This window comes from Amblyomma americanum, chromosome 1 (genome assembly GCF_052857255.1).
Source record: "Amblyomma americanum isolate KBUSLIRL-KWMA chromosome 1, ASM5285725v1, whole genome shotgun sequence".
In the NCBI taxonomy this organism is placed as follows: Eukaryota; Metazoa; Arthropoda; class Arachnida; order Ixodida; family Ixodidae; genus Amblyomma; species Amblyomma americanum.
The window spans coordinates 299,199,223-299,225,935 of record NC_135497.1 but is presented as its reverse complement, the minus strand read 5'-3'; the positions used below and the strand labels follow the sequence as shown (position 1 = coordinate 299,225,935).

At 44.8% G+C, this 26,713-nt stretch overlaps 2 protein-coding genes across 9 annotated transcripts in view; one reads left to right on the top strand and one right to left on the bottom strand.

Moving 5' to 3' along the window:
- The window catches only part of LOC144115281 (uncharacterized), a 78,491-nt gene extending 63,906 nt beyond the window's left edge, over positions 1 to 14,585 (bottom strand). The window contains exons 1-6 of the mRNA XM_077649601.1: positions 14,452 to 14,585; positions 13,356 to 13,889; positions 10,561 to 12,000; positions 8,353 to 10,085; positions 6,119 to 6,224; positions 2,468 to 2,532 (exon numbers count right to left, since the gene is read on the bottom strand). Of these exons, the coding sequence (XP_077505727.1) occupies positions 2,468 to 2,532; positions 6,119 to 6,126 (73 nt within the window). The 5' untranslated portion in view covers positions 6,127 to 6,224; positions 8,353 to 10,085; positions 10,561 to 12,000; positions 13,356 to 13,889; positions 14,452 to 14,585. The remainder of the gene's footprint in view (positions 1 to 2,467; positions 2,533 to 6,118; positions 6,225 to 8,352; positions 10,086 to 10,560; positions 12,001 to 13,355; positions 13,890 to 14,451) is intronic.
- Positions 13,897 to 26,231, top strand: LOC144115282 (uncharacterized). Of its 8 annotated transcripts, none has more exons than XR_013311334.1 (5): positions 13,902 to 14,265; positions 18,351 to 18,819; positions 20,580 to 20,785; positions 22,021 to 22,104; positions 23,305 to 26,231. XR_013311334.1 is itself a non-coding variant. In XM_077649603.1 (5 exons), exons 1-5 carry the CDS (start codon positions 14,258 to 14,260, stop codon positions 23,350 to 23,352), a joined length of 348 nt encoding a protein of 115 aa, XP_077505729.1. In that variant the 5' UTR covers positions 13,907 to 14,257; the 3' UTR covers positions 23,353 to 26,231. The 8 variants fall into 8 exon arrangements, 2 of the variants coding, with proteins under 2 accessions (XP_077505729.1, XP_077505728.1); XR_013311332.1 differs by having other exon boundaries at positions 13,906 to 14,265; positions 22,044 to 22,104; XM_077649603.1 differs by having other exon boundaries at positions 13,907 to 14,265; positions 18,713 to 18,819; positions 20,580 to 20,703; positions 22,044 to 22,104.
- The last annotated feature ends 482 nt before the right edge of the window (positions 26,232 to 26,713 follow it).

Genomic DNA, 26,713 nt, shown 5'->3' with positions numbered 1-26,713 from the left:
CGTCTTCCACGGTGTCGTATCGGTGTCCTTTCAATGCGCTTTTCATTCTCGGAGACAGAAAGAAGTCACAGGTTGAAAGGTCGGGGCATATGGTGGTTGCGGAAGTGTAGTTATGTCTTGACTGGTCAAAAGCTCTCCAACAGCAAGCAACAGAGGACGTGGAGATCTCTGGACACACAATCAGGACGCGCTGTTTCAGTCTCTAGAGGATTTCCACATAGAAATTTGCATTTACCTCCGTCCCAAAGGAAACAAATTCCTTATGAACGATTCCCTTGCTGTCTTGAAACGCGATTAACATGAACATCACTTTGGATTTTGACATCTGCGCCATCCTCGGACGGGGAGATTCACTGATTTGCCACTCTGAGCTCTGTCTCTGTTTCTGGGCAATACAGCTCAGACCATTAAAAATGTAACCGCTTATAATGCGGGGCCACATTGTATCCTGCTTTTTGTGACAACCGCTTTGCTTCCCATAGAGTTCAATGTATTGGCGTACCGCTTAATACGCAACAGCGCGTAACCGAAGACCGCGTATAGTGCGGTTTATTGAAAGCCTGGCGGCCCGCGTACCGGCGCGGGCCCGTGGGTACCGGCGGGGTGGGGGAGCATTTTCAGCGTGGTTCAAGGCAAGGCTGAAGGCAGGAGAGGATAAAAAAAAAATTGGCAGTGGCTTACCTCCGCTATTCCAGGATATACGATGCGGGAGGTACGTTTTCCTGGCTGAGCTTGTTGTTGGCACTGTATGTTTAGCAATGAGAGACATGTCCGCTTGAAATGTCCGGATCGCAGATGCAATTTCGGAAACTCGAATGGTGTGATCAGTCACATGATGGGGCTTCACAACCTCTTCGGTTGGTTCCCGTTGACTGACGCCTTCCATAGGCTCCACCTCGGCGGCTATGCGGCGTCTATTATGCTCGGCAGTCTGGCGTCGCCGTTTGGCAAGGCGTTCGTTCCTCTCTGTTCAAGCGTCTCCGCTGCTCTCTTCGCCTTCTGACGCTCATTCTCTCTTTGTTGAGTAGACAACTGCCAGGCAACAAGCTCAGGATCGGATGAGTTATTGTTCCCTTGTCCATACTACCGTTTAGCAGCGGCTGGACTCTCCTTCTGTGCATCCATATCAAGCGTTGCGATACAGCCGCCGATTACATCTCCACCTTTTATACGCAATGCTGCACATGCCACGACGCGCGGTCCGGGTGATGAACGTGGTGTGACGTCATACCAAGCGGCGAGCCGCGCGGTGTGACATCATGCCATGCCAGATGGCACTGCGAGCGCGCAAGGCACAGTAACCATCTCACATATCTCGGTGGACACCCGAACCGCATGTAAAGGAAGGGATAAAGGAGGGCGGGAAAGAAGAAAGAGAAAGCTGAAAATTGAAAGTTGCATTTTGAGGAAAGGCGCGGCGCACCCACTCCTCCTCCCCGGTTGTCATGGAAACTGCACATGCTTTGCCTGTACCATGAAATGCTCGACTGGTAGCCTAGTGTGGCTCCCGCAACAAAAAAATAGAAAGCAGGTGTTTTTCCTCTCTCTTCAATGTGCCTCCACTGGGCACACTGATTGGACAAAACTTGAAAGCACGTGATGGTGCGGCCAGACGAGCATACTGGAGAGGCAGCCCCGATGGCGGAGAGCGCAATGCACGCACGGCTTGACGCTGCAAGTGCTGCTCATACCAAGCGCACGTGCGGCAGCGTCTTGTCGGCCTTGTCACGCCTGAGCCCATGAGCGAGATGTGTCGTCACGTGTAGCAGTAAGTTGACAACGTCGGCAAGTCTACCAGCCTTGGTTGTCTTCAGTTCCGACGGCGTCTGTTCCTCCGAAAGCCAGGAAACGGCAAGCTCTCGAAACCAAGCAGAGCATTGTGAAGGGCGTCGAGAGCGGTTTAAAAAAGGCTATGGTGGCAAAAAGGTACGGTGTCACCGACGTTACTGTGTCCACCAGCTGCAGGAAGACTCAACGTCGCTTGCAAGGAAGCGGATTCGTGCGTCAAAGTGCGATGATGCCGCCGCTTTGTTTGAAGAGTTTCGCGAGATCCGAGCCAGAGCGTTCCTGTGAGTGGCTCGATATTGCAAGCCAAGGCCAGGTGCCTTGTAAACATTTTGCGGCATGATGATTTGAGCACACTGACCGGTTGTATTCAGCGTTTCAAGGACCGGCACAAGATAAGCTCGTCGTCATCGACTCCGACAGCATTGTGTGTGTGGTTTCTATCCGCGGATGAGCCCGACAAAGTGAGTGAAAGCGCAGAAGTTTCATGCAAAGACACGTTTGACTGTTGCAACAAACTGCACCTCTACTGCGCTCAGAGAAAGCTCATCAAGCTAGTGCTTCACTGTTTTTGAAGATGAAGCCACTAGCAACGCAGTTCAGTTGCAGCGCCAGACTAAAATAATGTTATTTCATTCATTACGACGGTTCGACAAAAAGATCAAATAAACGCCTTTGTTACCTGTGATTGCAGTGTTGTGGGTCTGATGCGTGGTCAGGTGCACTTTGAGAGGTAGGCTGGACATTCTGAAAACGCGAATGCATGGAAAAACTACGTTTTAGTTACAGTGCAGTACCGCTTATAATGCGGATTTTCCCGACTCCCGCGGTATGCGTTATAAGCGGTCTATGGTGTATTGAAACACCCATATTTTATCTCCAGTGATGACTTGATTTAGAAAATTTCAATCACTGCTGACTTGTTGCAACAATTCGGCGGAAACATTAATTCGAGTCTCCATTTGCACAGGGCTCAAAATTTTCGGGACGAGTTTTGCGCATGCGCATTTCCAAATGTGCAGTGGCAATTTCATGAACCTGCATTTTAGGAATCTCTAAGCCACATGCTATCATACGGACACTTAAATATTACCGTTTGTAACCACTGTTGACGGCCGCCCAGACCGCTGCTTGTCGTGCACATGTTCTCGGCTGTCTGGAAACACTTTGTGCTATTTGAACACTCGCGATATGCACACTGGATCTTAGCTGTATGCTGCCTTGATCATGTCGAACAGCTCATTTGGGAACTTCCTCAGTTTAAAAAAAACTTCACCACGTAGCACAGTTCGAACGCTCGCTCCATTGTTTCCTCAAAGGGGCTCTGAAAGGGGCTCTAATAAAGTTGCGGTATGTCTGGGATGTTAAAGTACTCCGATTCATGAATATTGTAGAAGCTTGTATGAGCTTTGTAGAATCCGAGTTATCTGTAGTCAAAATTTGAACTTGAGCATCTTCGCGCCTTTCCCTCTTCTCTCCCCCCTTTTTGCATGCTGGAATGTCGGCGCTCCTCCACCGGCCCCACCTCCAGGAGCGGAGTTTCCTGACCAGCAGGAGCTATGCCGCTTATTGGTCGCGGCCGTGGTAGCTGCCTGACATCTGAAAGAATCTAAGCAATGGCCACCTCTCAACTTGTATACACAGGTGCGAATGACGGAGGAGGGTGCGAGCATGAAAAAGTTGCCAGGAAGGGCTCGCCAAATTTCACACGTGATTGTGGGTCCTCTGCTGGGTGTAGAAGTGTATTATTTGGCAGACTTTTCATCATCATCATCATCATCATCATCAGCCTGACTACACCCACCGCAGGGCAAAGGCCTCTCTCATGTCTCTCCAATTAAGCTGTGCCCACCCTACGCCTGCAAACTTCCTAATCTCAACCGCCCACCTAACCTTCTGTCGCCCCATGCTACGCTTACTTTCTATTGGAATCCAGTCCGTTACCCTGAAGGACCAGCGATTATCTTGGCTTCGAATTACATGCCTTGCTCAAGCCCATTTCTTCCTCTTTATTTCAACTAGGATGTCATCTAACCCACGTTTGTTCCCTCATCAACTCTGGCCGCTTCCGGTCTCTTAACGCTACACCTATCATTTTTCTTTCCATCGCTCGCTGCAATGTCCTTAACTTAAGCTGAACCCTTTTCATTAGCCTGCGCGTTTCTGCCCCGTATGTGAGTACCGGTAAGATACAGCTGTTGTAGACTTTTTCTCTTGAGGGATATTGGTAAACTGCCATTCATGATCTGAGAGAACCTGCCATATGCACTCCACCCCATTCTTATCCTTCTAGTTATTTCCCCCTCATGATCCCGATCACCCATCACTACCTACCCTAAGTAGACAGGGGTAGAAGAGACGTATTCCTTTACCACTTCCAGCACCTCGCTGCCCACTGTGAACGGCTGTTCTCTTGCTGGACTGCTGAACATTACTTTGGTTTTCTGCACGTTAATTTTTGACCCAGCGTTCTGCTCTGCCTTTCTAACTCATTGATCATAATCTGCAGTTCACCTCCTGAGTGACTTAGCAAGGCAATGTAATCAGCAAATCGCAGATTATTTACGTATTGCCCATTAACTCTTATCCCCATCTGTTACCAATCCAGGCCTCTGAATACCTCCTGTAAACAGACGGTGAATAGCATTGACGAGATCGTGTCTCCTTGCCTGACGCCCTTCCTTACTGGAATTTTATTGCTGAATTTATGGAGGACCATGGTAGCTGTGCAGGTGCTATATATATCTTGCAGTATTTTGACATCAGGCTCTTCTACACCCCGATTACTCAATACCTGTATCACTGCTGAGGTTTCCACTGAGTCGAATGCTTTCTCGTAATCAATGAAGCTTATATATAGGGGTTGGTTATATTCTGCGCATTTCTCTATCACCTGATTTCCACTGAGTTGAATGCTTTCTCATATAATCAATGAAGGCTATATATAGGGGTTGGTTTATTCTGTGCATTTCTCTATCATCTCATTGATAATGTGAATAAAATCTATTGTGGAATATCCTTTACGAAAACCTGTCTGATCATTTGGTTGATTAAAGTCCAAGGTTGACCTGACTCTATTAGCGATTGTCTTGGTATATACCTTGCAGGCAATGGATAGTAACGTGACCGGTCTGTAATTTTTCAAGTCCTTGACGTCTCTTGTCCTATGAATTAAGATAATGTTTGCGTTCTTCCAAGCTTCTGGTACGGTCGAGGTCATAACGCATTGTGTATACAGGGTGGCTAGTTTTTCTAGCATGATCTCCCCTCCGTCCTTCAACAGATCTGCTGTTGCCTGATCCTCACCAGCTGCTTTTCCCCTTTGAGGTTTTCATGACAGCACAATGTGGTGATTAAGAGAGTTGACGTCCTCTCCTCGGAAGGTATTTCAGATCCCCTTTAATGCAGCGGAAAAACAGGTGAACACACTTAAGCACGCCCACTCGCTTCGACTGTTCGAAACCAACTGAGCTCATCACGCTGTGAGGCTGAAGGTTCCCCCCCTTTCACCTGAAACCGGTTTCACAATCAAGCGAATGCGCGCGCAACGCCAAGACTTGTCTCCTTACTTTCAGGACAGACCCTGTACATGGGTGTTCCATGAACCCGAGGTAACAGAAACTAATTTTATTTGTTACATCTTTGTTAAATTGAAGTTTGTCACATCGAGGTTGAACTGTAACATTTTCTATTTATCGCTTTCAGCTTTTTATGTGCAGAGACAAGCTGCAAACAGATTATGCACTAGTGGTCATCACTGACATAACAGCAAAAGTTGTTACAGTCACAATTCATAATGCTACTAGCTTAAGTAGATTGGTGACAAGAACCATTGTGCTGCATGCCAGATTTTCAAAGAATTATTCATATAAAGCATACATTTAATGTGTGAAGGAAACTCGGCTGCATGGCCACATGCAGAAATAGTTTCTAAGCTCTTGTGCTCACCAATGTTTCTTTTTCCTTGCTTTTAGAATTTTCCAGGAGAATTTTGTTGCCCAAATGTTCACTGCTAGTATAAGATTCTCCCTGTAAGAAATCTAGCGCATCCTAATATTCAATGCATTGAGGCCATGACTAAAAAATTATCTTTTGAGTAACCGTGCACGACTGATTCTGCATTGCGCGCTGTAGCATGATAAATTACAACCCTAAAATTGTGGCCTCTGCTTCAGCTTCACTTGTCAGCTTTTAGTTGCAACTTTTAGTTAGTGCTCGAGACAAGGTAAACAAATCAGTTCGACATGTGTTCAACAGATACTGATAAAACTTGTGTCATAGATCAAACAAAAGTGAAGGCTAGGGCAATTTGTGCAAATTTAGGAGTACTAACCTTTCCATTCTAGGCTATAACTGCAAGCACCACCGGCTGGTGCTGTAGTCAGTTGCCCCAGAGATGCTCCTCGCAAGTCAGCCCTTGTCCGGGGTTGGCACTGCACCTGAAAACAGGACCGGCAATGCACAACAGTAAAATGAGAATTTGCGACGGAAAGCAAAAGCTTCCATTAATTATACCAAGTCCAGTGTCCTCGGACATCGATTTTAATTGTGAAGCAACTGTGCAATATTGTAAGGTACTGCTATGGAAATATTGAAGGTAATGCTCCATTCTTTAGATACATAGTAAAACCTTTCTTGTAAAGTTTGTCCACCACTCGCATTAAGTAGTTAAGACTGCCATAGAAAGCCAATGGGGAATGTTTTTGATGATAGCAAAAACGTTAATAGCACAAAAAATGCAAGCCTGCCAAGGGGAGGTCTGTGAATATGATGACTGATATAGCAGAGTCTTAATATATATAGAAAAAAAAACTGCATTCATAGAACAATTTCCCATTGAAAAATGAGCTTGTTCGGAAAAATACGATGTGCCACGGTGCTCTTTGGCCGCAGATACCCTTGCACCATAAAAATTCACTATTATCACCATCAAAATTAGTATTGAACCTTCAATACGTGTTTCAAAAACATGACTTCTGACAGCAAAAAACACAAGAGGCAACACAAAGAATAGAGATGCCCCAAGCACTTTTATGATGTCCCCATTCTTTGCATCACCACTTCTGTTACTCACTCTACAGCTTAATAAATACCAACTATCCCGCACCTTAATGTATCAAAAAGAAATGGAGAATAAGGTTAGTGGTAGCACATACACAAGTCTATTCATGGATTTCATGCTCGAAGAAAAGCTCAACAAAAGACACGAGTGGAACACATGCACCAAGAGAGATAGCCATCATTCCCTGTTTTGACAGCACAATGCACACACCGGATGTCTCATCTAATTTGTCCTGCACTTTTTAAAAATAGGTTTATTGAGTTAAAATAGCACTTTCTTCAGAATAGCATTGTAAACGGTGTAGTGCATCATAATACAGCTACAACATGCTAACTAGTAAGGTAGTTAACAAATATTGATTAGTAAGCTTTTTAACTATTACTGTTAGTCTACTTACTTGAGGTGCGTGTAGCCAACCGTAAGTAGTATCTATATGAATATTTAGAATTCAAAAAAATTAAGCTACCCTCGGCGCTGTGGCCCAACAAATTTTGGCCATTTTGATGAGTTACATGCACTGGAGATTTTGCTTTGCATGCAAGCTTCTCGAAAGCGCATGCATACTAGAGCGAAATAGGCAAAATTGTTGGGCCACAGCGTTGAGGGTGCGTTTTCAAAATATTAAACAGTGATTTGGATGGCGGTCTGCACACCCTTCAATAAAAATGGAGAAAAACAATAATAGTTAAAAAGTTAAATAATCAATACTCGTTGACAATCTTACTAGTTAGCACATCTTAGCCGTGTTCTGATGCGCTACACCATTCACAATGCTGTGCCAAGAAAAGCACTTTTCTAACTCAAAAAGCTTATTCTTAAAAATTGTAGAACATTTTAGGTAAAACACACATGCAAGCGTCAAACAAAAAAGTTAAAAATAAGGTACTCTGTTTATTGTGGAAATCACAGAGCATGCAATGTAGCTTCGGTGCAATGATGCATGAGTTTCTATTAGCATTATTTCCAAAAGACAGATTTCATATAGTGTTAAACATGTTAAACGACAGCTTGAAAAGCTGCAGTTCAACGTGGAAGTAGTACAATTATCTTTGAGTCCTTTACAATATACAGTGCATTATGAGGCAAAGGAAGGAGGCAACTAGGCAACTTCAGGTTACTTTTCATTACAACAGCATAAAAGTGTACCCCAAAACAGCTCACTCTCGCAAACAGTTTTGTGCTCAGACCACACAAAGCAAGGAGAGTCATAAGGGGTGTTTGCCATAACACACATTAATTTCAGTTTAAAACCATGTATAATATTTAAAATGCTAACCTGTAACCTGTAACTAAATAATATTTAAAATGCTTAAAATGCTAACCTGTAGCCGCTCAATTAATACTGAGCATCAAAGTGGCAGTATTTGATGATCTATTGAGTTCAGAACCACATATTATTTCAAGTAGAGGCATGCCAACATATGCCACTGACGTCCTGGTTCAAAGGAGTGTATGCAGTGACTAAACATACTGAACAGTCTACAAAAAAAAAACATAATACATACGTGTACTCAGCAACACGTTCATTTGGCACAAAAAAGGAGAATGGCCCCAATTCTGGACTGTGGAGGCACTCTCTCTGCTGACAGCTCTTTTCAGGCTTCTTTACTGTGGAACAGCAGCCACTTGACCTGCATAACATCATAATCTCCAGCTGCGCTTTCTTTGGAAGATGCAGTACACACCATGCCTTGCATACCATTTACTGGTAATTATTTGTAGTCATTATTTTCTCTCGCAAGACGAGGCTGCTGAACTTGAGAACTTAAAAAATTAAGCAAGTGCACCACGTCAGTAGTAATTGCACTTTTTGAGTCTCAACCTCTCACGGTACAACACACTCTCGAGCCAGCTGGCATTTCACACAAACACAAGACAATGTCCAACCCATATATACATGGCATCCTACGTATAGGCCACCATTTTTTTGCCCCGTAACTGTAAAAGTTTATTGCTTAAAAGCTTGCACCGGCTAGCGTAGGTGCAACAGGCTCTAAACTTTTCCTGTGCAACTGTTGCGTTGTGTGCTTTAAGATAAAGAGCGCTGCCAGTCATCTCTGGAAGCAGGGAGCAGATTCGACCACACTGTGATTTTGCAATAAAAAAAATAAGATTTGCACATTGTCATAAGAAAACCACAATGAGAAATGTGATTTTAAAGTCGATGTCAAATGTCCGAATCTTCACCACGCGTAATAGGTAGTGCTTTTCTCTAGTATCCTAATTGCAGGACAGCTTAAAAGTCAGTGTTCGCAAATATATTGCCATCAATAAAAGGATGATTCTGAATTCTGAAGTGAAACACACATTTCATATCAGGCGATATGTTAATTTGTTAAAATTCCTGAAGTTTCAACATATATGGGTTAAACAAAGTGTAAACACAGAACACCACTTGCTCACACTAGTATTCAAATATAAGCTCTGCACTCCTTAGGGCCATTTCACATGCTGCAAATACAATGAAAATATTTGGTGGAGTCAATGATGTCGCCGTGCAATTTTCGGTCAGTGCTTTCACATTCGTACCCAGTGAATTGATTGGAGTGACACCCATCGTTTCCTGATGTTTGCATAGGCAACACATGATTAAATGCATCAGTAATGCAATGCGGAATGAATTGATGTTGCTATACTAGTGTAGTTTTTAGATGCAAGGCAATATTTTGAGTGTTTTGATAACACAGTTTTTCTTCTGCCGCGGCAACTCCTCACACATGACTGCATGTCACACCCCCCTCAAGTGAGCACACAGCTGAAATTGAATTCCAACCGGACAGAAGGCCATCGCAAGCCGTCTGCAGCTAGGCTGATGCTCTCTCCTGTCACAGACCGAGGGAAATCGTAGCGACAGAAGGCGAAAATCTCAGCATGTGAAACAAGCCTTAGGAATTTTCAAAACCATTTAATTTGAAAGGGCTGTATTAAAAGGTTACAAACCACTTCTTTTCTCAGGCTAGTTCTTGACAGTACTCAGCCAGAAGGTCTCAGAGGTCTGCTTGTTGTTCGTGTAATATTTTCATTAATTTTGATTTAGTTCACTTGTGGAGCAATTTCACTGCTCATTTTCTCCCGCTTTGTTACCGTTTTCTTTAGAGTTTAATTGAAACTCGTACCTTTTGCATAACGAGGGATTAAAGCAAATTATTTTTGCAAACATTTTATTTACATTTAGTTACTTTTACGAATAGAGAAATTGAGAATACCTAAATAATCTGTGATTCGCTGATGACATTACCTTGCTAAGTCACTCAGGAGGTGAACTGCAAATCATGATCAATGAGTTAGAAAGGCAGAGCAGAACGCTGGGTCTAAAAATTAACATGCAGAAAGCGAAAATCTCAGCATGTGAAACCAGCCTTAGGAATTTTCAAAACCATTTAATTTGAAAGGGCTGTATTAAAAGGTTACAAACCACTTCTTTTCTCAGGCTAGTTCTTGACAGTACTCAGCCAGAAGGTCTCAGAGGTCTGCTTGTTGTTCGTGTAATATTTTCATTAATTTTGATTTAGTTCACTTGTGGAGCAATTTCACTGCTCATTTTCTCCCGCTTTGTTACCGTTTTCTTTAGAGTTTAATTGAAACTCGTACCTTTTGCATAACGAGGGATTAAAGCAAATTATTTTTGCAAACATTTTATTTACATTTAGTTACTTTTACGAATAGAGAAATTGAGAATACCTAAATAATCTGTGATTCGCTGATGACATTACCTTGCTAAGTCACTCAGGAGGTGAACTGCAAATCATGATCAATGAGTTAGAAAGGCAGAGCAGAACGCTGGGTCTAAAAATTAACATGCAGAAAACCAAAGTAATGTTCAACAGTCCAGCAAGGGTCCAGCTCACAGTTGGCAGCCAGGGGCCGGAAGTGGTAAAGGAGTACGCCTCCTTAGGGCAGGTAGTGACAGCTGATCCTGATCATGAGAGGGAAATAACTAGAAGAATAAGAATGGGGTGGAGCGCATATGGCAGGTTCTCTCAGATCATGCATAGCAGTTTACCAATATCCCTCAAGCGAAAAGTGTACAACAGCTGTATCTTACCGGCACTCACATACGGGGCAGAACGTGGAGGCTAATGAATAGGGTTCAGCTTAAGTTAAGGACAACACAGCGAGCCATGGAAAGAAAAATGATAGGCGTAACGTTAAGAGACCAGAAGCGGGCAGAGTGGGTGAGGGAACAAATGCAGGTTAATGACATTAGTCAATATCAAGAGGAAGAAATGGGCTTGGGCAGGGCATGTAATGTGAAGGCAAGATAACTGCTGGTCCTTAAGGGTAACGGAGTGGATTCAAAGAGAAAGTAAGCGTAGCAAGAGGCGGCAGAAAGTTAGGTGAGCGGATGAGATTAAGAAGTTTGCAGGCATAGGGTGGATGCAGCTGGCAAAGGACAGGGTTAATTGGAGAGACATGGGAGAGGCCTTTGCTCTGCAGTGGGCGTAGTAAGGCTGATGAGGATTTTTAAGAAGTCTCTGGCACACCAGCCCGTTCAGACTGTTCAGAAACACCACGTACCTTTGCCCTTGATGTCAAGAGTATTATAAAACAGTGGTTTTGCGAATAATGTCACACACGTTAGAAATGCCGATGCTTCATTTCACTGTGACCAGTTTTACGTCAGATACCGTCGAGCACACTGGAAGAGCTTGGGGATCACTTGTTTCAGGGCTGCGTCATAAATTGAGAAAAAAATAGTCTTTAAAAATTATTTCTCTACTTTGTATAAAACGATGTATAAAAGATGCCGCCAGCTGCTTTCGCTCCCTTCCTTTTTATTTCCTTCACCTGTGCTCAGTTATTCGAGCACAGGTGGAGCTCACAAGGCTGAGTCTGAGTCGGTTTTGGATGCTAAACCCCCATATACCAAATTGCTTTTGTGGAGCCAGACATTAAACACTGGTTCTTCATCAACATCCAGCAATAATTTTAGTCGGAAAGCACTACTCTAGATTTATCAATCCTGAGCAAGAATCTCGTCATCTTGTATTGTCTTCTGCTCCAAACTAACATGAGCTTACCCAAGTTGGCTCAGGTAAGTTTGGAAAAGCATCGTGCCAGCTGCAGGAAGTTCAGGCAAGTTCAGAAGGTCGTCGCGAGAGCTGCAGCCCATGGGAGGAAGCTCGGGTAAGTTCGGAGCAGCGTCATGCCAGCTGCAGCCAATGGGAGGCAGATGGCGGTTAAATTAATGATTGGTTGCGAGAGGTTGCTCGGGAACTGCAACTGGGTCGCACAGTCCCTACCAGCAGCTCTGAAAGAAACAGCCACCTGCCGGTGCAGTGGCACATCGCTTAACTGCTCGCCACTGTGCTGGTAGCGGTATGAGGACTTGCCACGACCTATAAATGTTAAGTAGAGAATGACCAATTCTGCATATATCGTCATTAACCTACTAAAGCTATCGCACCATACCCTTAAGTCGGAGCTTAAGTGGCCCCTCCAATTGAAGAATGAACACTTGCTTTTGCCTGTCTACTGGGTTTAGGGTAAGGGGTGGTAAGTTAAACCCCTACCGCTTTTTTTTTAATTCACTGCCACCTGCCACGAAAAGCACTTCACAGCTGTTGACAACGTTACCAAGGCACCGATGATTGCGCAGGTGGTTTCCTCATTGACGAAGCTGCGTCACCCTCCCTCTACGCAAATATGTGCCCATATAGCCACATGCTGTCACTTTTTAAGCTTGCACAACACCTCTGCGAGTTTATTACACCGACTGTGGAACCCTAGGGGTCCCTGTAGTCACTTAGTTGGGGTGGGGATGGCTCTATCTTCTGGTTCCCATTGCGGGGATCACGGCTCAGAGCCAGGGGTGGGGGAGGGGGCGGGGAAAGAGGAAGTCCGCGAAGGAAGCCATAGCACAGACCCAACATTCACTGTTCACTCTGCTTTCACCCGACTACCAGCCCGCCACGGCCGTCGGTAACGCGCATCGCTCGGTCTGTTTGCTGTTGCATAATCCGCTGCGCTAATAGGCGTTGAAGAAGAGTATCTTGATATGGCTTCTTAAGCATGGAACGTACCGATGGGAGCCGATTGCACAGGCTGACGAGACCCGAGGCGTACTCGTGTAGCGGATAGAACGGCGCGCCGCTGCGGCCGGATAGTCAGTTGAAAAAGATGCGTGCGGAGAGCAGCGCACAATCACGTTGAATAATGAACAGGAAGATATCCACTTCAAAGAATGCAAAAATATTGTCACAAGGTTCGCTGCGTGATATCCAATTGTCATGTTTACGTTATTTTAGAAGTCGCGTGCCTGGAATTCGGTGCAAAAGCATTTACGCACACACCATGGCGTTCGTGTCGCAAAGCTAGCCCACATTCTAAACACAGACAAGACAGCAAGTTAATGACTCGATGTAGAATTCATTTGATACCGCGCAAACAAACGTGCACAATGCTAAGAGGAAACGAACGGGACAGCACCTCGTCCAGTCAGTTTCTTCCCGACTTTGTGCTCATTTATTTGCGCGCGCATTCGTGCGCAGCACTGTGGGTGCCTCACCTAGAAATGAAGACTCGACGCCTTGCAGTTACCGGTTTCTTCCTTTGTTTTGCGGTTCCGGTGTTGGACAACTGCTGCAGCGGCTTCCACCGTTGAAGTATAGACGAATTGTCAGGACGCACAGCCTCCATGCTTCGCGCCGTGGTCACTTATGCAGAAGCAGAGAAAGCTGGATCACTCAAACGCAGACGTCAGAAAAGTGCATTGCCACTTTCTCATTTCAAAGGAACTGTAAGGCACCTTCTGTGTCGAGAGCGGTGCACAGACGATCATTCCTCCTCCTCTCGTGCTTCGGGAATTTGCAGATAAAATTCTAGAGCTTCATGGTTCTCGGAACACAGAGAGAAAACAATAAACAAGGTTAGAAATGCACAAAGTTCTGAAAGCCGTAGAAGCAGCGCAAACACGAAACGCCCTGTTAAACGGTGCCGGCAGTCAAGAATCCGCGCCGTTGCTGCCGATTGATTACCACCATCGCTCTTGTAGACATGACGTCATGACGAACAGCTCCCGTCCTGCTATCGGCGCTGGTATCTGGCAAAAATATAAAATTTTGGTTTAACACAAAGCTGAAAAACAAAGTTAAAAACAATAAAGCAATGCATATAAACGTATTACTATGGTTCGCAATTTTTTTTTTGTAAATGAACTTTTCTGCAGCTTTTTAATCTAAGCATCAAAACAGTTTTTTTTTTTAATGTTGTTGAAAACGTTTTCTGACCAAATTGAGTGTGAGCCCCGTGGTTGTAGTCCCTATTTCAGGATAACATTGGGACTCGAAGCTGCTACGGCGGCAGTGGTTAGAGCGCTCGGCTACTGATACGGAGTTCCCGGGTTCGAACCCGACCACGGCAGACGCGTTTCGATGGAGGCGAATCGCTAAGACGCCCGTGTACTGTGCGATGTCAGTGTATGTTAAAGGTTCCCAGGTGGTCGAAATTATTCCCGAGCCCTTCACTACGGCAGCTCTTTCTTCCTTTCTTATTTCACTCCCTCCTTTATCCCTTCCCCTACGGCGCGTTTCAGGTGTCCGCCGATATGTGAGAAAGATACTGTGCCATTTCCTCTCCCCGAAAACCCTCCCCCGTGGTCTTACCCGTGCAGAGGAAGTTGCGCTTCGGAGGATACGGGTCGGGGTTGCCCTAACTCCAGCTGTGGCACGCAAGTGGCCGTATATCCCCGCCCTGGGTGTCCAGTGTGCAAGAACAGAGACTGTGAGGCGGATATCCACCACCTGTTGTGGGACTGCCCGGCTCTGATGGATGGATGGATGGATGGATACGGCTGAACCATTTACATCGGGCGGTGGCTCAAGCCACCTAGCCATGTCTTGTGAAATTTTACTCCTGTCTTGCTTTTAGCCACCAATCAGATATATCCTTCGCTTGGTTACTTCTAACCTCTTAAAATCCACTTTCCCTTCACTATCCCTAAACCCCAATGCCTTGGGTAAGTCAGCCCCGCCGCCTTCCACTGTAGGGTGAAGCCCTTTACAGAAAAGTATCAAGTGTTCAGCCGTTTCCTCCTCCTCTCCGCACGCAATGCACAAAGTGTCTATCTCCTGGTACCTGACTCTATACGTCTTAGTCCGCAAAACTCCAGTCCTGGCCTCAAACAACAAAGAACTTCCCCTACAATTATCATAGATATTTTCTTTGACAATTTCCTGTTTAAAGGTCCGGTATGTTGCCAGTGCCGATTTCGTCAGCATCCCTGTTTTCCACAAAGCTCTCTCTGTTCCTTTAACCTTTTTCTTAACCGATAATTGCTGATTTGCCCCCTTACTGCTGTCCAGATATTTGCTTGTCAATTTTCTAGTTCGCTTTCTCCATTTCGTGTCAACATTCTTTATATACAGGTATCTGAAAACTTTCCTAGCCCACCGCTTTTCCTCCATCCTTCTCAATCGTTCCTCAAATGCTATCTTACTGCTAGCCTCTCTGCTCTCGAAAGACGCCCATCCCATATCACCCTGTACCCCCTGATTTGGTGTATTGCCATGTGCTCCCAAAGCTAACCTCCCTACTCCCCGTTGCCTAATTTCCAGCCCTGCTTGAACATCTGGCCTCATACACAGGACCGCATTCCCGAAGGTCAGGCTAGGGACCATCACCCCTTTCCAGATCCCTCTTACCACCTCATACCTATTGTAATTCCACAGTGCCCTATTTTTCATGACAGCTGCATTCCTACTAGCTTTATTCATTACATATTTTTCATGCTCTGTCAGATACTCAACACTGTTATTTATCCACACCCCAAGATACTTGTACTCATTCACTACTTTTAGCACGAACTCCTGTATTCTATGCTCGCCGCCCTCTTCATTAAATATCATGACTGCAGATTTTTCCTTACTATACTTGAAGCCTAATCTATCTCCCTCTGTACTGCATATGTCTAACAACTTCTGCAGGTCTTCCTTGTTGTCAGCCGTTATCACTATATCGTCCGCGTATATTAGTCCCGGTAATGTCTGTTTAATCAATTCCCCTTGCTTTAAAAAAGATAGATTGAGGCCTAGTCCGCTCCCCTCTAGCTTGGCCTCCAAACCTTGCAGGTACAACATGAACAACAAAGGAGACAGAGGACATCCTTGTCTAAGCCCCCGCTGTATCTCTACAGGCCCTGATACATTTTTTTCCCATTTTATGAGCACTCTGTTACCTCTATATATATCTTTTAAAAGATTAATTACTCCATTTTCCACATCCAATGTGCCCAATATGTCCCACAAATGCTCCTGAGTAACGTTGTCATAGGCTCCCCTAATATCCAGAAATGCTAGCAATAAGGGCCTATGTTCCTTTTCCGCAATTTCTATACACTGTGTCAATGAAAATAGATTGTCCTCCAACCTCCTTTGTTTCCGGAACCCATTCTGTAGTTCCCCTAACACCCCCTCGTTCTCCACCCAAGCCTGCAGTCTATCCTTTATAATTTGCATCACCACCGTGTAAACCACAGATGTCACTGTTATGGGGCGATAGTTACTTACGTCTGCTTTGTCCCCCTTTCCCTTATATATCATGTTCATTCTACTTAATCGCCATTCATCGGGGACTTTCTCATCCACTATCATTTTGTTCACTACCTGTATTAATGTTTGCTTGGATTTTGGTCCTAACTTCTTTATCAACATAATCGGGATACCATCTGGTCCTGTTGATGTGCCACTAGGAACCTTCTTCTCTGCCCTTTCCCACTCTCCTTGCTCAAGTGAAGCTATTGCTGTAACCGGTCTATCCTCCTTCGATAAATTATGTACCACGTGCTTTGCTGAAAATTTTTCCGTCATCCTTGTTCCTATGTGTTTTATTGCTTCATCCCCTTCTAGTCGAATACCCTCATCTGTAACAATAAACCTTTGTTCTAGCCTAGTTTTATTACTCATTGCATAAACTCATTGTTTTTAGATGTTTCCAGAATTTTTGGGCTGCTTTTCTATCCTTTTTATTTACTTTTGACATCCACTGGGCACCCTTTCTTCTAATTTTCTCATTAATCAAATAGGATGTGTCCCTTCTACACTTTATGAAGGTATCCCATTTTCTGTCTACTTCGGGTTTTGGTTCTCCCCTCTTCTTGGAATATCTGTGTTCCCTGGATGCTTCCTTGCTCTTTTCTATTGCCCTCTTGACCTCCTCATCCCACCAACTCTTGGGTTTGCATCTTTTCCCTTTTAGCTTTACTCCCACCTTAGCTAGCTCTAGCTCCAGTAATCGAGTTAATTTGGTATAAGTCCATTCTGTTTCACTATCCTCAAAAATTACTTTCTCGATTTGTTTGGCTGCTACTTCCAATTGCTTTTCTGAGTAAAAATTTCCCCCTGATTGTTCATCTTGCTTCAGTCCTACATTGCTTTTTCTTCTGAAGCTCAACTTGATACGCTTGTGGTCACTACCTAGACTTCTGGAACCATCTTCATCTATGCTCATTACCCCTAATCTGTTATACATCCTCTGTGACATTAGTGCATAATCTATCGTCGAGTGCAGACTCCCCGCCTCCCATGTTATGAGCCCTTCACACTTCTCGGTGCTGTTGTATACAACTAAATCATGCCTGTCACACATGTCCTGCAGCATGCTTCCTGTCGAATCCGTGTACCCATCCAGGTCTTCTATGTGTGCATTCATGTCACCTAATATAATTATCTCGCTCTGTCCTCCTATCTCATCAATGTCGCTTGCAATACATTCTAACATTTTCCTGTTTTCCTCTTTGGCATTAACCCCTGTCCACAGGTATACAAAGCCAAGGAGTGTTTGCTTGCCTGCCACTGTTCCTTTTCTCCATAAATGTTCCCTGCATCCCAGTCTAACCCTTTGAAAATTCATACTTTTATGAATGAATGCCCCAATTCCACCTCCCTTTCTGCTGCCCTCTGTTCTATTGCAATATTCCCATGCGTAGTCTGGGTTACAGGGTGGTTGCTCCATGTCTCTAAGATGTGTTTCCGCTAAACCATGTACCATTAATTCCTCCTGTCTTAACTGTTCTTCTATTTCCTCCCATTTCAGTCTATTCCTGCCACCTTGCATGTTAATGAAACCTATATCTGAATTAACTTGGCCCTGGCGCTTGCGTATCTTTCTTCCCCTATGGTTCCATTGTCCGTTTGATCTTAATTCTTCCTTCTCTACACTGGTTTCTTCAGAGCTCTGGGTCCCCCCAAAAAAGCTGTTGCCTGGCGACCTATCCTACTACCCACCTTCTTGCCAGTGGCACCACCGTAGTGGATGCCATCCTGTGCAAAATGGTGGGGCCTAACCTCGTACACTTCCCTGTTGACCTCCATCACCTCGTATCTTAGTCGTGGACTCAATAGCCTAATTACCCGATTAGTCTCCACGACCCTCCTTTCCGTTTCGCGAGCCTCCCTCTGGACCTCTGGGATTGTGCATATGGTCACATGCACACTCTCAGAGGCCTCTCTAAGCCTACGCATCCCACCTCCAACTGCGTCTCAAGATTCTGGCTCCTCCCCTGCAGTACATCATTGAGACCAGCATGGATGACCACAAGGTGTTCGCCATCCATGCTGCCCACCACCACCTCCCGGGCTCTGGCCATTGCATCCACCATGCACTTTCCCGACTGAGCCTCCACCTGCACCCGCCTGTCTGCCTTCACTGCCGTCAGAACGCCTCCCTCAACCCTCGCTACATTCGAGTCCCTGACCACCAGAACTCTCCTGCGACCCAAACGTTCGCTTCCTAATTCCATCTGTTGGCCTCCGGATCGCTCTAGCTGACTCTCCTGCCGCTGTACGCTATTGTCGCGAGTTTCCATGCCCGCTTTAACCTTTTTCATTTCGTTCTCATTTTTCTCACTCAATGCTCGCTGCACTACAGCACTGTACGATCGACGAGCCTCGTCGTCGAGCCGACGAGAATTCGGCACCTGGCGGCAGTGGGACTCTCACCGGACAATCCGGATTGCTATATTGCCTGGACACAGGGTCCGTATCGTCGTTCACTTCTTGATTTCATCAAATCAGCCCACCTTTTTTCATTTATTTAAGCATCTTATCTCTCACTTCATAGTTTTTATTCTGAGGCTATAAACATCGCTTAAAAAAACTAATTTTAAAGGAAGAAAGAGGAAAAAAATGAAAGTTGGTTTTTGGGGGAAAGCCCCGCCGCGGTGGCTCAGTGGTTAGGACGCTCGACTACTGATCCGGAGTTGCCGGGTTCGAACCCGTCCGAGGCGGCTGCGTTTTTATGGAGGAAAAACGCTAAGGCGCCCATGTGCTGTGCGATGTCAGTGCACGTTAAAGATCCCCAGGTGGTCGAAATTATTCCAGAGCCCTCCACTACGGCACCTCTTCCTTCCTTTCTGCTTTCACTCCCTCCTTTATCCCTTCCCTTACGGTGTGGTTCAGGCGTCCAATGATATATGAGACAGATACTGCCCCATTTAATTCCTTTTCCCCAAAACCAATTATTATTATTATTATTGGGGGAAAAAATGGCGCAGTATCTGTCTCACATATCGGCGGACACCTGGGGAGGCAGGGATCATACGGGAAGGTGTGTTAAAATCTAATGATGCACACTTATGACTATGTTGGGGATCTTGGACTTGTTAACCAATTTCTCTCATGTAAAGGTGCAGGGCATATCGAAAAATTAAGATGCACGAGAGCTGCTCAAAGCTTTTTGTGTAAATAAAAGGAGCATTGACTATAAAAGTAATGCTTCGTGATTGCCTATAGTGGCAAAGCGACTATTTCAACTACTTCATTATAGCATGTACTCTCTAGTTTCAGATAAGGTGTTAAGTAGCACTTGTCTCATTTTTAATTCTTTGCGCTTCAATTTCGTTTCTATTTTATATATGTGGCCATGAACAGCACAGGCTATGTACTCCTTTGTCGTTTCTTACAAGGAAACAGTTGCAAGTCCAGCAGCTGCACTTGTGTGCTGTTCGTTGTCAACTAATTTTATGCTGTTGTTATGCCTGAGAACCAAATCGGCTTGCCTAAAAACGCTGCAAAGAAGGGTGTGTGACAAATGCAGGTAACAGGAGGCATAAATGTGAGTGATCCTACATGCCTGTGCCTAAATGGAATTAGTTTTAAATTGACTTGTAAGTTCCCACTTCTCTTTGCTTTTGCTCAAGAAGGCACCAAGTTGTTAGCTTGTATCGATAGCTCAATTAATGCTGTCACATAAAGTTTCATTCACTTTGGACTGCAAGAAATATACACAAGTGACTAGCATTTTAAGGACGTTTTACATTACTGCAGGTTAAGCAGCATTAGTGCCTTCCTTGATAAGGGCATCTGCAAGAGCTTGAATTACAGAATTGCTCTTAGCGGACTCTGCCCCTCGCGTGAAATACAGGCAGTGCTCCTACTATTGCATACTATTTTTATTTTTTACTGTTTGCTACTACACACACTAATCTGGGATTTTCATAAGCATGAAGTCATTTTCTAAATTATTTGTACAGTTAAAGTTGCAAACACAAAAAGGCAAAGCACGCAGTTGCCTTTTCTACTTCTCTCTGCTACCAGAACCTACTACTATTGCATGACATCATGAATGTCAAGATGTAAGTTTTGTGTTATTTGAAACTATTAAAAGATTGTTTACTTCTGTCTTTCAACAAACATTAAACCATATAGTGCCATATGGCACTATGCAATCAATGCTATTAAATGAAACTGGCTGTGAATATAGCATCGAAGCTTTATGCATGCATTTTTTCCTGCAGGTGCATTCATTTATTGTTTCGAGATGGAGAAGGCTATATACGCACCCTGGACAGAATCCAAAAGGATGCAGTATTTCTCAAAAGGGCCACCACAACTGTCTTGTCAAGAGAAGCAGCTTCATTGGTAACTGCTCAGGAGGGTGACAGTAGAAGGCAAGGGGGAGGCTTTGTAGAAGGCACTCAAGTGAAAATCGATGCACTCACAGGTGATTACTGGTTTTAGCTGGATTTAGCACAGAAGGATATATTCACTCCTTCAGTGTATTCGAGAACTGCAACTCAGGTTTTGTTAGTAGTTTATTAGGAAGCTCAAAACAAAGGATAATGACAAACATATGGGACGGGAGCTAGTGACTAATTCATTGTTGGTATGTCATCATTTTTTGCACACGGGGTTAATTGATGGGCACAATTAGTAGCCCATGTGAGGGATAACAGCTTAAATGATGAAGCTCTGAGAGCAATGAGGAAGTGCATGAGCAGTGGAATTAGTCAGTAATTAACAACTTTCCATCAATACCTAGCTGTCATGCTTTAGAAAGAAAGCTGATGGTACTTGGAAGTCATGTTATGTGAAGCTTAGTATTTTAGAACTGTTGCGACCTAAGGGATTCTGATTCATTGCAGTCATTCATAGGTGTCGCATTGGCCATCCTCCTTTAATGCTGCAGTTGTCATCACTTAATATATGACAAAAATTATTAAACCATGTAATTGTAGCTATCGCTAAGAGCATTTTACAATAAAATTAGCTTGAAATGAATGTTGGCTGACCTGTTATCTAGCTCTTATGCATGCATTGTTGCAATTCATGTTTTAATTACTTGGGCTACTTCAGTTTACATGTCAAAAAATTTGCAGCTAGGTTTTACTCAATGTTAGGTGTGCTCAAGCCAATGCTTGCTATACTCCCCCACAGCTTTTTGTGGCTATGGACCCAAGGCTAGGCAGGAAAAGAGAGGGACAGGGCTTTGTTTCATTGTCATGAGGAGTGGCCTATATCAGCCTTGGGGAGCCTACACCCATCTCCAACCCACCCCTCGGTTTGTGAACAAAGGCGAGCCTCTTTCCCTTTCCTGCCTACCTTGGCTGCATACCCACAAGAAGCTGTCAGCAAGTATAGCTAGTTCGCCTGAACGCTTTGTGAATAGTTTATGCCTTTAAATATGACAGCATATCTTGGCCACTTTTGCTACACTTAGCAGGGACGTCCCAGTGCGGTTCTGTAGAGATTCAGCTGGAAGCGCTTGGGATACCTCATGTACATGGTGGGAGGGGTAATGCTACTTTTGCGTCATGTACTTAGCATGGCAGTAATAACGGCTGCCTTGGAAAAGGCGCCTGTCTGCCGTACAATGTCGGCGCAGGTTAACGAACCACCGGTGGTCTAAAGTAATCCAGAGCCTTCCACTGCGGAATCCCAAAGTGACACAATTTGCAGTTTTTCTATCTGCCTTGCTGTAGGATGCGCCTCCTGCAAGTGATCTGCCTGCTCAGAACAAGTCACCTTGTTAAGGTTATTCACGTAAGTTGTAATCCGTTCATACATCTTTATAACTCAAGCCTTAGCACATGGGTGGACAAAAAGAAGTGCATCTTGCGGCAAGGCAGGGAGTGCCAGGCACCATAGTGAATAGTGCCCAGTAAGCATAGTCTGTTGTGGGGTTTTGTATGTGTGCAAATGTCTGCAGGTACTGTGCAATGAACTACCCCATGTGCTCTTGATGTGCACAACAGGCTATACCTAAGCAAAATTTGTGTGCTCAGACAGCTTTGGTTTGCATATACTCATCGTAAAAAATAATCTGTCGGCTTTGGTTTGTACATCTGCTGTGGTTTTCCTAGTACCAGAATTCAGAGCAGCTTGCTTAATGTGCTTTCAGTTGCGTAGAAGCAAGGTTTCCTTTTAACTGCTCATCATTTTAGCCTTGTTTTGATTGTGGCACTATGCTTAATATAAATTTGCACATATTTACTTCCACATTCCTCTAGTCAACTCTTTATGCTTCTCTACCAAAGTAGCAATGAAGAATGGTCTACTAATAGAAATAGCCAGCCAGCACTTAACTGTTCAGCACCCTGTGCTGATGGAAAAATTGTCAGTTGATGGAATTTTTCACCTTGAAATGTACTCATATCAAATCTTCTGTCTAACTCAAACTATAGCGTATATTAATTTGTGAACACCCTATGAGTGTCTTTTAATAATTTCCGTAATTTCCCCCAAATTTAGTGCACTGCAGGTGTTTTTCTACGTCAGTTTATTTCTGCAGGTCACAGAGCATTACAACCGGTGGGCCTGGTAGTGAAAGTAATTATCTGATATGCTAGAATGTTTTCCATTGTCTCAGAAAGCTTAAATATTCTGTTGGAAGGACTGTGACATTCAGAATGAGTTTCAACATCATTAATATGGCAGACGCTCAGTTCCCGAAGCAGTGAGAACCTGTAAATACAGGTATATGCAATTAGCTGTGAATGCAAAGAAAAAGACGCACTGAAATCAAGTTGGGTGCATTATGCGAGAAGCATTGATTTACTATAAAGCTGAAGGTTCAATCGGTTCATAGTATTCATATTCAATCGGTTCAGTCATATTGAGTGTGGGGTACATGTTTGCACTGCTGCGCTAAATTTAATGGCAGCATTTGCTAGTTGCCTTTGCGCTGTGATCATTTTAGAGGTGATTTCATAATAAACATAAATTTTGTCTATTAATCTCCAGGCATTGTGGATACACACAGCTGGATTCAAGATGCCATCAAAGCAATGAAAGACATTTGACTTTCTCAGAAAAGATGCACGCTACGACGCAAGGGCCTCCAGCGTGACTCACCTGCTGCTTTCATCTACCAATAAAGCTATGGATGCTCTTGGACAAATATGAGCGCTTCTTTCTTATTTCACTATGTGCTTCCTCTTCGTCCTTGGCAAGAACACGAATCACGTAATTATGTGGTTACTCCCATGTACTATCGTGCTCATGGTTAAGAGACCCCTGTGAGTGTGTGCCGAACAGCGCCAAACTGCATGCGGGTGCTGCCTGACGAAGCAATTTTGTTGTCGAGACCAACGCCCGTATGGAATTTGGCACGTTGCATTTGCAGCACTCTTTTAATTTTGGTCACGATAGTATGTCCAAACATTTAGCATCACTATGAAGACATATTAGGCAACAAATTTCTTTCTGGATGCTTTCTTGCATTGACATCATCACCGGAATGGTACACTGACCACATCAGGAAACAGTAAGCAAAAGCACGCCAGAGCTGGTGTCAGCTGGACCAGTCACACCAGATGAGAACACACTACACCATGTCACAGAATTCATGACTGAAATCCCGGTCTGGGAACACCAGACACGATAACTTGCCAATTTTTTTTTGCAAGAACATCACAGTATTGTAATTTTAAGATCAGTTTGTCTTGTAAGGATGTTTTCTACAGTCAACGCTGGTCTGGATCTCGTTGCCTTCAACATCTTTTAGTTCACAATGGTTCCAGAACACACCGCTAATGAATTGTTCTCTTAAACGAAGTTTCGAACCAAACACGAAGTGAACACCAAAGAGCGAGCACACCCAATTCGTATTTGGCCTAACCATGCTAAATCACCCGGCACTTTTTTATATTTTGACCAACCTATTTTCAGGAATCTTTAAAGTGTTCGCTGGCACACCAGATATAACTAAGGGTGGCGTGAAAGAAAACACTGGATATAAACTAACTGCACTGTAGAATATTTAATATGTCATGGAACGGTTCTTGTTACATTTCACAGAAATGAGGCAGCAAGTATTCAAAAAATATTTAAAAAACTCAAGAAACTTGAGACAGAAGTAGAAAAGGGCACAAGAAAAAAGAAAAAATATGGATTGGGGTGTTGATGGGGTTATTGAGATGGAAATGTATGGGAAGAGTCACGCTCAACGGCCTTCTCTAAAACGGCCAGTTGCTCAGAAGTTGTCATAGTTTCTTGATTTCGACGTCAGTATCATACACCTCTGGTGTCACCCAGCACAGCCTAGTTAACTTTCGGACCAAGTAGACCGAGCTCTTCAACTGGGCGCTGTTTCGCCACACAGCGGCACAAGCTTCTCTTAGCATCTCCATCCCGGATACCAACACAAGGTGGTTGTTTAGTCTTCCCAGCCTGTAGTAATCACTGACCCGTTTCTTGGTGTCCTCATATAGCGCTTTGTGCATGGCCAAAGTAAAGCAGTCCAGGCGTATCACCTGCAGTACTGTTCATGGCGGGTACGGACGAGCCAGCAACTGTGACATCGTCAGACGGGGTCGGAGGCATAGATACTGTCTCTCTCTCCCAGGATTCCTATTCTTCGGCAGCAGAAGCAGCAGCCGCCGAGCTGCCGTCACCTCTGGTCCCTGCAATTGGGTCGAAAGCAAGCATTACATTTTGTCCTCATTTCTGTTCGTGCATGCTCCTTGCATCGCCTCTGCCAGGTATTGAAACCTGCAGCCACTTTTGAACCATGGGATAGACATCTTTCGCTTGTCTGAAGAATGGGACCTGTGGTAGAGCAAGATGGGCCTGGCGTTCCAAGCGACCCGTACCCTCAGCTGCTACTCAATCGAATAAGGTGATGAACTCTGCTCCAGTTCCTCCAGTCTTCACATCGTCTCCAGCGAGGTGAGGAACAGCGAGGAACAGATGTCCATCTTCTTCACAACCCTGTTGGACATCCGCCCAAGCATCAGGGCCATTCAACAAGAGTAAAACAGAAGTAGCAGTGTGGCAGCATTCGGAGTGTTCAGAAGCAAGGTTTCCAGAGTCAGGCGGGAAATCTTGAAAGCCGCTCTCCTTGGCGAGGATGGCGTGCTCCAAGGATTTCGAACTCTCGTACAGCAGGCAAGTTTCTCAGTCTTCTTGGGCTTGTGCTATGTGGTGACGTGAAGCACCAGAACAGCCTTCCTTTGTGGCAGCCATGGGCAAAGCTAGGCCGACTTCAAGTTTCCCCTAAGTGAAGGACAAGGAATTATTCGGTTCTTGCGTCCCTGATACTTGTCTCGAAGTAGTCCTAGAGGGTGCGTTATTCCTCTTCTCCACTGTCTTTGTGCCTTGCCACGACTTGATGCCTACAGTGGAGCTTAATAGGGTAGAACGTTGGGCCGGTTGATGTAGCGACATATTCAGGAAAGCAGTTGCTATGCTTGTGTTTTTGAGTTAGCAGGGGCATGCGATTTCGTCGCTCCCGAGTGCCTGTGCGCCTTCCTGCTTACATGGGCACAACGCTTAGACTTTCCACTCGGCCGTGTGCTAATGCTGTGGTCGCATCGGACAACGGGAAGCGGTCGCGCAAGCCACCCTCGTTGTCCATGGTGGCAGTCGTGGAACTCGGCCGTGTGCTGCTACGGTGGTCGCATCGGACGACGGGAAGCGGTCGCGCACGCCAGCCCTCGCTGTCCATGGCGGCCGCCGTGGAACTCGGCCGGGTCTTGCCGTTGTCAGATGGGAGGGGGAGTGGCACAAGAAGTGCCGTTCCCCAAGGTCTCACATAACCTATCAACCCATCTTGCTGCGTTCTATTGCTTCCACGTCACCTGTTCTTCAGCTTATGGCAGGAATCCAAGCAGCGCGTGCCGCCTGCATTGCACCCGCCACGCACTGCGAGTGGAAGTCGTCTTCCTCATGGTTGTATTATGGGTTAGGTTCCGGTTTCAGTTCAGTGGTTGTCTTGAGTCTTGTCATGGCAGATGTTGATTGGTTCATGAGGTTGAACGTCCCAAAGAGGCTCAGGATTTTTGCAGATGTGTTTTTGTAATGGGTTACTAAGTGTGGTGTGACTAATAGTTATAAATATCGGTGTCCTTGTGAAATAAGGGGCGTTCATCGTTCCGCGCGACCAGTCAACCTCATCTTCGTTCCGCGATACTACATTGTAGACCATTACCAGTTGCGAAACATCCATAGGAAGGAAGGAATAAGCATTCATTAAATATGGCAATCTGTCGTATCATGCGGCCGATTGATTGATTGAAAAAATTTATTATCCAACAGAGGAGGATGGGATGACCAGTCAGCTTAGACGACGCTCTCGGTTCCGGGCGGCGTCTTCAGCGAGTTGTATGAGAGCAAGTTGAGTACAGGGACTTATGTTTTTATGTGCCGGATT